At 32.6% G+C, this 11,953-nt stretch overlaps 1 protein-coding gene across 15 annotated transcripts in view; it reads left to right on the forward strand.

Annotated features, from left to right (window-relative positions):
* Positions 1–11,953, forward strand: part of LOC124951706 (RNA-binding protein Musashi homolog Rbp6) — a 596,819-nt gene that overhangs the window by 465,452 nt on the left and 119,414 nt on the right. For all 15 annotated transcript variants that reach the window (XR_007101704.1, XM_047500522.1, XM_047500531.1 and 12 more), the window contains one exon: positions 11,933–11,953. This exon is cut by the window's right edge and continues 28 nt beyond it. Coding sequence is in view for 14 of the 15 variants with exons in the window: in XM_047500522.1 (XP_047356478.1) it covers positions 11,933–11,953 (21 nt within the window). In the remaining variant the exon portion in view is untranslated. The remainder of the gene's footprint in view (positions 1–11,932) is intronic.

The following is an 11,953-nucleotide window of genomic DNA, read 5'->3' on the forward strand; positions in this document are numbered from 1 at the left end:
GATGAGACAAAAATATGTTGGTCCAAATTATTGCGAACAACGATCGTTTATGATCTAATTTTTTCCTTTCTTCTTCGATATAATTTCGTATATATATTTTGAACGTACTATATACAGGCATACAGACAAAATATTCACGTAAAATAAATTGTTTAACGATGTTCTTTTTCTATTTTCTAGTACTGAATTTTACCTCAACGTTTCTTCGTAACTTTCAGTCCCGTTTCACCATCCTCGTTTCTCTTCTTTCAAGCGTTCTACCTGCTCCTGACGTTCGACTAAATTGAATTTACCTAATATCCATTTCAATCTGATAATTCGAGCATTGCGACAATAGGAGCGGGAGAGTTATAAACGTCGTGTTCGAAGAGAAAAAGCGTGGGACAATGGCAGTCTTTTGATTGTTACGGCAAAACTTGACCTTCACGTGACCGCTCGCATTTCACTCTCATATCACACTTCCTCGCATTTTTTTTCCTTTAGAAATTTTTGTCCCAGAAGCGCAATCGAACGTTCTCTAATTGGAGCTTAGTTGTGAATTAGCGCGAAAAGGTTGAACACATCGAGGGAATGAAAACTTTTTTCTTCTTTTGTTTTTTGTTTTCTTTCTATTTTTTTTTACATTTATCGCTCATTCCAGGTACGTATCTAAATAACGCTCTTGCAAATACATACACACATGAAGCGATTCCTTTTTTCTCTTTTTCGGTATTATTATTTTTTATTGTCGTTATTAAAAGGTAAAAATAAAAAGCGATCGCGGCGATCGAACGAATTTGTCGAGTATTGTTTATAATCGTTCTCTTTATCCTCTGCGTAATTTCATACAACGATTTTCGAAGTGATCAAGATTTTCATTATTATTATTATTTTCTTCATCATCATATCTTACGTTTTATAGTTTTATGATAATATGATAAATTTGGACCAATTTTGTAAATGCTGTAATATATTTCTGACTATTGCTGCTGTTCTTAATATAGCCGCTTTTCAGATATTGTGTTGATGCTTACATAATATCTTAGTGTTTTAAGATTTGCAATGTTTATTATGTAGGTTTCCTTGACTTTTTTATCAATTAATGTGATTTCCAGCCTATTATTATATAATTGAATTGTCCTGTCCCAATATAATTTAGATTCTTTGTTTTCAAGAATATATTCAGATTTGTATTTGTAATATGTTTGTGTAGATTTTTATAAATTGATATTTTAATGCTAGTTGCTATAGTATGTTTTGATATGTAGTTTACATCTTCCCGTTATATTTTTTCTTTGACTTTGTGGCATTTTCTGCATGCGTCAATTTCCACATAATATCTGCTAATATATGGGAAGGATCAAATGTTTGAATACAATCAAATATTTCGTAAATAATGCAATTTTAAAAAGAAAATTCCAGACGGAAGTTATAAGATTTACAAAGATGTATTGAACGATAATAACATTAACAAGGTCAGATCAAGATAAACTTAATTCTTTTTAAATAGAATTTTCTACTTTTTATTCCACTTTATCGTAGCTGACATTAAAACATTTTCGAAACACTACAAACTTGTGTCTTTCACACAAAATACTATCAAAATATTATATTTCAAAGTTAATATGACTTACATTAATGCCTCCCAGCATTAGTTTTACGCGATAGATACCGCGAAATCGGTATTTGTACATAATGCTTGGTCAGTCTTTGTACATAACTTTGTACATTTCAAATTTGAAATCTAATAACTTAAAAGGAAGGCATAAGTTTGTAGTGTTTACAAACATTTTGATATCAGTTGTAATAATGAACAATAGAAAGTAAGAGATTCTATAAAAAAGAAATTAAATCTACCTTGATCTGAATTTAGTAACGCTACCAGAAATCAAATGGATATTATTGTTCAATGCGTCTTTATAAATCGTACAACTTTCGTAAATCTTACAACCTTGTTTTCAAAATTGCATTCACCACCATTTATTGCTATCACACCATTCTGTATCGTTAAGGACGAATCCTTCTGTTTCTGGAAAGAATTGTCTCGTAAAAAAGAATTGTCTATGGATATTGTATGATATTGCCATACATTATTTTCTTTGACTATATTTATTTTTTCTTTATTATTATCATCATCAACATCATTATTATTGATATAACACGAATGAAATCGTAGCTATTGTTAGTGCTCATTTTCATGACGATGAAATATTTTCTTCGCTTTTTGGATCAACGCTGGATTTCTTATCGGGCAAGTTTCTTTATCAAGACATCTTGGTTTCAGATCGTCGACGGTAATCAATTGGTATTTTAATGAATACCCAAGAAATAAGGCTATCCCGTTCATACAATCAGTATTGTCGAATAAAAGCGCAACGAAGTCTTTACACCCGAAGTAATAATAACAAAGAAGGCAGAACTTTAGAAAAGTTTTTCCAATTGTGGTAGTCGAATAAACGTGTTGCTTGTTTGCTCACTTGCTTTCGCAAGCAAGGCGCGAGTGTGAAACGCGCTAGGCATTCTAGCAGTAGAGGGATGAATAGAATCGCGAGAGGAATTCGTTAAACAGCTAGCAGAGCGGACGTGGATGCAAGGTTTGGAAGTAGGGCCTGGAAGGAGAGCTCGAGTGCGAGCTCGAAAGCGACCTGCTCTCTTGCAATAGCGCGTCGAGAGAGGGTAGAAAGAGCGAACGTGGAAGCACGGGGAGAAAGAGGAACGAAGAGAGGCATCGGAAACGAAACTAAAGCGAGGCTTGGAATCTCCGGAACGGTAGAGATTTAATACACCCCGGCGCATACTAAATCCACTGGGTACAAGGGCCGCCGGCGTTCGCGTTGCAGTTTGCTACGAGAACGCGTACCAAGCGAGAGATAGTGTAAAAGAACGACGAGACTCATCGAAGTCCCTGTCTGGCAGCTCGCCTCTGCCTCGTTTTATTCCGGATGGAGTAGAAAAAGAAACGAGAGAGAACTGAGAGAGAGAGAGAGAGAGAGAAAGAGAGGAAGGGAGGGAGAAAAAGGTGAAAGGAGACGAGGAAGAGGGTGGTTTGGAAGAGGTGAAAGAGAGAAGCGATACGCCCGCGTACTTCGAAAATTCCAGAATTACCACCCTGTTAATGCTGGTACCGGTACTCGTGAGAGAAAGAGGAACGAACGATTGGTGTGGGTGGGCTGTAAATCGGTATCGTTTCGTTTAAATTCACGTCGTTTTACGAGCCGACGTTGGTGGAGAAAAAAAGTCAACAACGGTGGTAGGGTCTGGTTGAATCCTTTTAGGAATCGTCGGCGAGAATGCTCTCAACCGCCAGCGAGGAGTGTTTATTTCAGGATGCTTCGTTCGCATCTCTAAATGCAATTACGAGCTTCTCGTGGGAATCGATTATCGCATTAAGTTACCTCATGACCATATCTTCCAACGACGGTGATTCTTGGCCAACGCGGTTGTTAGGTATGTAGGTTGAACGATTTAAACGTAAAGTCTACCGATATTTTTACATATTTCGCGTTAATGAAAACTATGAACGTTCACGTTAAATGTAACATCATCATTACACGAATAATGTTCGCGTCTACAAATTCAATGGATTTGTATCGTTAGACGAGTTGTTAAACGTGTTTTTTCAATTTCTTTACCAAGTAGGTATAATGAGAATGATATTAAATAGATTCGACCGTATACCGTTGGCATCATTTCATTTCTGTCAAAGTATTATTCGTATTAACGAATCCGCATCTATACGAAATCTCTATATTTAGCGCTATTGCGTCATTTTCTATCAATTCTCTTTCTCATTTTAAGAAATTTTAGGTAACTAAATGTCATGGAAAATATTCAAGTACGATTGAGTTACCGTGTATGTTAATAATTAAAAAGCATCGTTTTAAGAAGAACAATATCTAAATTTTTTACCAGATACTGTATCAAGTTTTAAAAAAAAGCTTCGGCTTTTGGTTCATTAAAATATCGTATAGGTCTCTTTTTCTCTTTCTCTTCTTCTCGATTCGTGAGAGCGACATTATAAAAATCTGTTTCCACAGCAGTTCTCTTGACCTAGTTTCGCGAATCCTTTAACATCGGCCTATCGAATAAGGAAAGCCACAAGCGTGCGACCATGAAAGCCTCGCTGGGGGCTGAAAATGCCAGAGAGTTGAGGAAAGGGAAGTACGCCTCGTAGTAGTATAAAAGGCGCGCGATCGGTAAGACAGCAATCTACAACCCGGTCCACTGAGAGCAGTAACGCAACTAGAATCGAACTTGTAATAAGGTACGCCCTTCTTCACTCGCGAGAGCACGATTACTCCTTTGGGATAGAAGATTCCCTTCACCACCTTGTGTAACTTTTCCGCTATTGGGAGGAAAGAAAATTCTACTAAATTATATGTGATCCCTTTTTTCTTTTTTTTTTTCCAGCCCACTAATATGACATTGCTTATTGAGCGTTTTACATTTTATGACTGAATCGGATTCAAACGAATGATCCCAAATTATCATCTTTTGGTATACTCGTTTCCATTTTAATTACTCGATGAATATAAAGTAAACCGAATGGAATTTATAACAAATACAAAGGAATTACTACGGTCAATGAATATTTAGGTATTCGTGTTTATACTGATTTGTTTTTTACAGAGTATCCGATAGATATGAAATAGGAAGATGAAGCTGGGGACGTGCCTAGCGGCTTCTCAAGTAGAATCATTTCAATAATGGTCCTTTAACGGAAATATAAAAAGCACGATATAGCGAGCGAGGAGGAAAAGAAAATCGTGAGAAATGGTCTGAAAGAAAGATTAATATCGATTCGACGAGCTAATACTAAAGAAAAATTCCATTCCGATTTGAGGAACATCAAAGTACACGAAGAAGAGAAGGAAGAATCTCTTTAGGCTCTCTTTTCTAGGAAATTATATAAATCAAAAAAATGCAACGGAGTTTAAAAGTTAAAGTTACTATGGAAAGAAAAGATATATTTAAAATGAATTACTTTTTCTTTCTCGCTTAAATCATCCTTCTATTTTTATTCGTCAGCGGAATATTTGATCAATAGTAAAGATTATCACTATTTTGAATTTGATTTCGTTCTTCCATTTGTGGATATTAGTTCATATTTTTTTTTTTTTAAATCTTATAAGCGAAAGCAATATATATTATCGATTTTTTTCACGTAAGTTAGAAAAGAAATTAAATTTTCAATATAAAAGAACACGTCCTCTATGTGTGGATATATGATTTTAATTTAAATGCCATACATACATTATGCGTAGGTGTTAATGCGACAAAAGCATAACGCAAAGAAATAATGAAAGGGCATACATTTTTGTGAGGATAGAAGAGCTGAAGGGGGAAAAAGTATGATAAGAAGGAAAAAGACGCATTCGTTTTCCAGTGTTGGTCTAGTCTTAGCCTAGCAAAGAGTTCCCTCTTCCGTTTTCATTAGAAGTCTTATCTCTTCTTTCCTTTCCTCTTTGTATATACCTCTCATTCCCTATTACGCTGTGTTATACTTTACTCCTTTCCTTTTCTTTTCTTTTTTTTTCTTTTCTACTTTCTTCTTCTTCTAAAACAAAGAACAGAACAAATGCTGACTAGAAGACCGAATCTCTTTACCTTTTTCTTTTCTGGGATACTCAAAAAACTGAACTATTCAAAGGGACACGCTAAAAAAGGAGAAATAGAAATAGAAGAGGAGAAGGGAGAGAAAAGAAGAAAAATGAAAACGACAAAAATCAAGAACAACTTTGACGACGCGAAACGACGATCGTAACAATTGGGAAACGCGCTATAGTCGTTTCTAGATGTTTATTTCCTCGTATCGTTCTTCTTCTTTGTTGTATGTGAACGAAATCTTGTGGAAACTAACCAAGATACTCTATTTCTACTGCGTTTCTCTTGAGTGTACTTTAAATAGCATTGCGTTAGCCGATTTTTTCTTTTTCTCTCTCTCTCTTTCTTTTTCTTTCTCTGTTTCTAACAAGAAATGGTTAACGATATTCAAACAAGCCTCTTTCGAGAGAATGAGGAAGAGAGAGGAAGCCAAGCTTCAAACTTGGAAGAGAGACAGATTGCCGACATAGAAAGGAATATCTCTGGCGCCAATCTGCCCTTAGCTGTTAGTTGTAACTCTTAAGACAAGTTGCTGATCAAGTTATTCATATAAATGAAGCACAGCTGCATATGATAACTTCTCTTATTTTCAAAATCATATCATTCGTAATTATTCACTTCTAGGAAAGACAGAGACAGGCTTTCCTCACTGTAAATAAGAAACATTTTAAACGAAATTTTATTAAAAGCTTCTCTTTAGAAACGCGTTAATAATATAATTAAACTCGTACATTTCATTCCTATATACAATACATGGCTCATATATGTATATATTTTCATGTTATTCTCATCAATCAAAATCGAATTATAAATTAAAGACGTGCCATTTTTGTCTTCCATTTGGCTACGTTAAATTATTATATTAAGCATTAATCGTAATTCAAGACGATCAATATTTATCAAGCTTATTAAACAATTAAATAACTTGCAGGTCTCTTTTTTTCTCTTTTTCTTCAGGAAAAGCAATATAACTCATTCTCTGCAAAACTCCACTTTTACATTATGTTCTGTAACTTAACAAATTATTTCGATCGACTTTTAATCATATTAAAGGAAATAACTAATCAAACGAGATCGCGATAAAAATAGCAATATTTCAAAACGTATGTACGATACAAAACAAAATAGATATCGAAATGACATGAAAAATTTCAAAGATTACCGTGTATGAAATCGCCGTTCGGCGTCCTTGAGCATTTTTCTATCCTTTCTTTCTAACGCGATTTGATCTTGGCAATAACTCCGATCCGTTTTCTCATCCACCTAGGACTGATACTTTTATCGTTTTCGCGCATGCTATGCTTTCTTAGGAAAAGAAGAAGAAAGAACAAGGACGAATTCTAGTGGACGTAACGCGGAAGGGTCGACTGTAGAAGAAGGAAAGAGGGTAGAGGTAATCCCTATTGTTTCTTCTGTCCCATAAATCCTACTAGCTGCGGCGTCTTTCTCTCCATCTTCTCTTTCTCTCCCTCTCTCTCTCTCTCTCTCTCTCTCTCTTTCTCTCTCTCTCTCTCTCTCTTTCTCTCTTTCTCTCTCTCTCTCTCTCACTCTCTCTCTCTCTCTCTCTCTCTCTCTTTCAATGCCTTTCCATCTCTCTCACATACTCTCACTCGTTCTCTTCAAGTCCAGGCCACGCTTCAGCATCTGACAACACATCCCCTATCCAACCGTAGCCGTAACCTTCCTCTTTTCCTCCTCTCCACCTACTACTCTTTTCTTCACGAGATTCAGGAAAGCATTGCCTTTCTCGGCAGCACGCTTTCTAAATCTCGGGCCAGCTGTGTTTTACGACACATATGTAGTTCCCGTAAGGACAGGAGCGATCCTCCCAGAGATTTCAAGACAGGCGTTCGTCTTCCTGCAAAAATCATTCCTCGAGATCAACCTCACCTGAGGGTCCTCGCATCCTCTTCCTCATTCGTTTCGTCTTGAATGATATCCAAGAAAGATATTCCTACGACGTGACGCCTGTGCGGTGTGCACCGTTTTCAAGACCAATTCATCGGATTTCCTTTCTTTGTCTTTTTATTCTTTTTATTATTAATGTCATAAGATTATGAAACGCCCTCTTAAATAGAGGAAGCAATTCATTTTTGATATTTATTTTTCCGTCGCTAAATGCGACATGAACTATTTTGTTATATTCTCGTATAGAAGAGACAAATTTTAAGCTCTTGAATATAAGACCGTTACGTTCAACTGAGATTGATTTCAAGACGGAAATCTGTAAAAACTGGACCTATAATTTAATAGCGAACATCTTCATTTCATATAAATTGGCATTTGTGGAAAAAATCGAAGGACTTGGATAGTTTAATAGTTAGAATAGCCGCACAGTGGCAAATTTCATTAAAATCCTAGTTAAAAGACATAATTTTAAATCTATGATAAATTATCGGAATAAATTTCAATAAATTGCATAACGAATGAAGACTCTAAAATGATAATAATTTTCTTTTTTAACGTTAAATATTCAGTTTAAAAATAATTTTAATTAAATATAAAAATGATGATAATTATATATATTTAAGTATAAAAATGCAAAATTCATTATATTTTATATTTAGTGGTTTCTTTTATATTATATTAATATAATATAAATATTATATTATTAATATTTATTTTAATATAATATTTATATTATATGAATATTCTTTTATATTAATATTTATGATACAATAATAATTAATTAATTAATTAATTATAATTCTTTCTTCTTCTTTTCTTTTTCTTTTAAAAATTGAATATTGAATGGCATCATTTTTATCTTTTTGGGATATATTTTTCTCATATTGCTTATTTGTATGGATCTATAATGAAAATATCTTTCATTATTTTCGTTCTAGAAAATTTTATAGTAATGCTCTCTGAATTTGTTGTTATCTTTGTTACAATTTTCTTGTGTTTCTTCTCCCAACTGGAAGTATTGCATATATTTTATAATGCTCACAGAATGAATTAATATAATATATAATATATAATATAATATATAATATAATATAATATAATATAATATAATATAATATAATATAATAGAATAGAATAGAATATAATAGAATAGAATAGAATAGAATACATTGTCTACAGTTTTTAAGCAATATGTTTTTAAAAAGTTTTATTTTTATTACATATTCGAAATTATCATCAAGATAACGTGAGAACATTTTATTATTTCTTTATCCATTCTTGTAATTTTTGCTGTATTAAAATTGTTGAAAAATCGGCGAGCGACATTTCCATCATTACTTATACTAAATCCCAGCTTCAGTTTATCTATAAACAAACTCATTTCAATTCTGAAAAATTCTTCTGTTTTTTCTTATTTTCCAATACGTTTTTCTTATTCTCTTCCGTTCTAACTTGCCACTGGCAGATAATCAAATTATAAGATAGATACTGTAAGTATTCAAAAAATCTTATTCACGGCGATATTCCAAATCTCAATTTTGATTCGTCCTCGATATTTTGTTTCTTGGCCAAATCGATATTATTAAAATCTTTGCAGATCAATTTTGTTGCGAAAATTTCTGATACCGCATTAAATATCTTCTTATCAATCATTGTAAATAGCAATGTGTGACTTATTGATACATTGGTATTCTTAATTTTTTCAATTGTTTGTACTTCTTGTACTATAACATTTGTTCTTTCATGTATATATTTTAATTCGAATAGCAGCCTATAAAATCCTGGCGATGCTGTTTGATAATTCTGTCACAACACAATTTTTTCTTTATTATTTGAATCACCTGATATAACTTGCAATGATACGAAGAATGAATTAAATAGGCTTGAATCGCAAATAATGAAATTTTTTTTTTACTCACTTTATCTTCTATTATCTTTATTTATACTCACTTATTCCTGGTGTTCCGTCGTAGCTCCATTTAACTCAAATTAAAATTATTTATATTTATTAGCGACCAGAGTACATATCTTGAAGTCGAATCTATCATGGACGAATCAATATGGACGAATCGATATCTTCAGAATCGTATGGTCCAGTAAAATTTGTAAAGGTACTTCTACGTATGCTTCAGTGATAAAGATATTTTCGAGATAAGCCCTTTCTAGCCTCAGTTATAGATCATTGTTAGTACAGGTTATTTTAATGTTATTATAGGTGTATCTTGCCCTCATTTATACTAATAGTGTATTAAAGTTTTGTTAATTTTACCTACACATATTAAAGACAAAGATCATTATATCTTTTCCTCGTAGAAAATTTAATTCTTCCATCTAACTACAAACGATTTCTATTACAGAAATAACTGTAATTTCTCTCACACGCATTCTACTTGGTTTTCGACTAGAAAGTAAAATGTCGAAAACTTTGCGTAATTTCCTTTGACAGGCCACCAAAAACACTTTTTACGTATTCACACAGATAATTACACTTGTTTGTAAAACTGCTTGAAGGACAACTTGTAAGACGTTCTACAAGTTTTCTAGACTATTCATTTCTGTATAATGAAGTGCAAGTTGTTTGAGAAGTTCCATTTACTGACTCCATAGCATTTTGTAGTATACTATTACTTTATAAAGTAGAAAACAATAAATACCGAACTGCACAATCAAATCGTACAAATTGCACAAACAATCTACATTACCGAGATATTTTATAAAATCGACTTGAAAATCGAAATAAATATCACGAGGTTTAAATAATCATTTCTTTAACTTTGGTTCGTTTCTATTGATTAAGTTCGTGGGAGTGGTATATTTGTGTTACAAATGTTTTATGAAGCTGTGCCCAATTTTCTGTATTGTCAACTAAAAATTTCGGTAGAAGAATAAAAAAGGAATTTTCGTAAATGGCTGTAAAAGCAAAACGAAAATGTCAATTCTTATATATTTATTTTATTAGTAAAAATTGTTAAACTGTCATAATTAAAATTAATATTAATAATTTTCATAAATTATTCATTCAAATATTGCATCCTAAAACCAGTTTATTAAAGAAAATTGCTATAATGAATTTCAATTTTCATAATAATTAATTTAAATAATTGGAAATAAATTTCCTCACATAAATCATTGATATTTATGAAAATAGATATCAATATTTAAAGGTATTCCAAATATTCAGAAGTATTCCAAAATGTATACCAAAAAAATTTTTTTTAAGGAATACTAATGATGAAAGAAGTAATTCACATTATAAAACTAACAATTTTAAGATAGTAGATATTTGAAAGGATTGCATAACGAAAAATGGTATGAAAAGTTATGCTGTAATAATTCATAAAATGAAATGCAAAAAAAAAAAGAATAATTTTTTCATTTCACACTAAGATATCAGTAAAATTTGCTATTGTAAGTCGTCTAAAAAGTGTAAAATCCGGATTCGAGTTCGGGTTTAGACTATCCGACGGTCTAATTTTCTTCACGAATTCTGGAATAATATTTTTTTACAAGAGTTTTGTCATAAAAAAATTTAAGGTATATTCTACCAAATTTTTTTTCTTTTTATTATTATTAAAATCAAGACAAGTAAGATCGGGTGTAACAGTTAAAATATTTTCTCTCTTTTTCTCTAGTAAAAAGACGGAATAGAAAAATAACGTAAAAGATAAATCGTTATACTACACGTATAAAACTTGCGGCTTCGGTGATAAAGGCATACGTGTGTGCGCATCGATGCGTGTCATGTTTACTTAACCGCTCTAGGAACGCTGACAAAGAGAAATGAAAGAAAGGAAGAAAAAGTTTAAGGTACCAGCTTGAATCTAGGACAGTATCATAAGAGATGACGAATAAATACTTCAGACTTTGTTCAACATGTCGTTACATTTTTTTATAGAATATTAAAAACTGTGTCTACGTTTACATACACTGCGCAATTATTAAAATTTCATATACGTTCTGTAAAGTGTTAAAATAACACTTAGGGTTTTTGAAAATATTTTCACGCAAGTATTCCTATTTATATTGTACGTGTTCCACATCAGTGGTGATGTTTACAATTTTTGCGGCTTCCAAAGAGGGTCGCTCAGATCCCTAATGTGGGGAAAGGGTTGGTTTCCTAACGACAAATCCAAACAGACGATCCCAACCAATATCAATCCTCTTAATTTACGATTCGCAGTCTAGACCAAAGTATCTTGTTTCTCTATCACCCTTCATCGAATCCCTCGTACTTCGTGCGATTTCATCGTTGATTTTAAGTTATAATTTTCATATCAATCCAGTGAATAGAAAAACAGAAAGAAATCAATTTCGATTTGATCATCCTTCTATTCGACAAAGAACACTATCGCTGTACAATGTAATAGATAAATATTATTTTTAAAGTGAATATTTCAAAATGAGAGTCATACTTATCAAAACAATTTCGTTTGAATTTCAGATCGAAGACGCAATGCTGATG

The sequence above is a fragment of the Vespa velutina genome, chromosome 1, assembly GCF_912470025.1.
Source record: "Vespa velutina chromosome 1, iVesVel2.1, whole genome shotgun sequence".
NCBI classification, from domain to species: domain Eukaryota; kingdom Metazoa; phylum Arthropoda; class Insecta; order Hymenoptera; family Vespidae; genus Vespa; species Vespa velutina.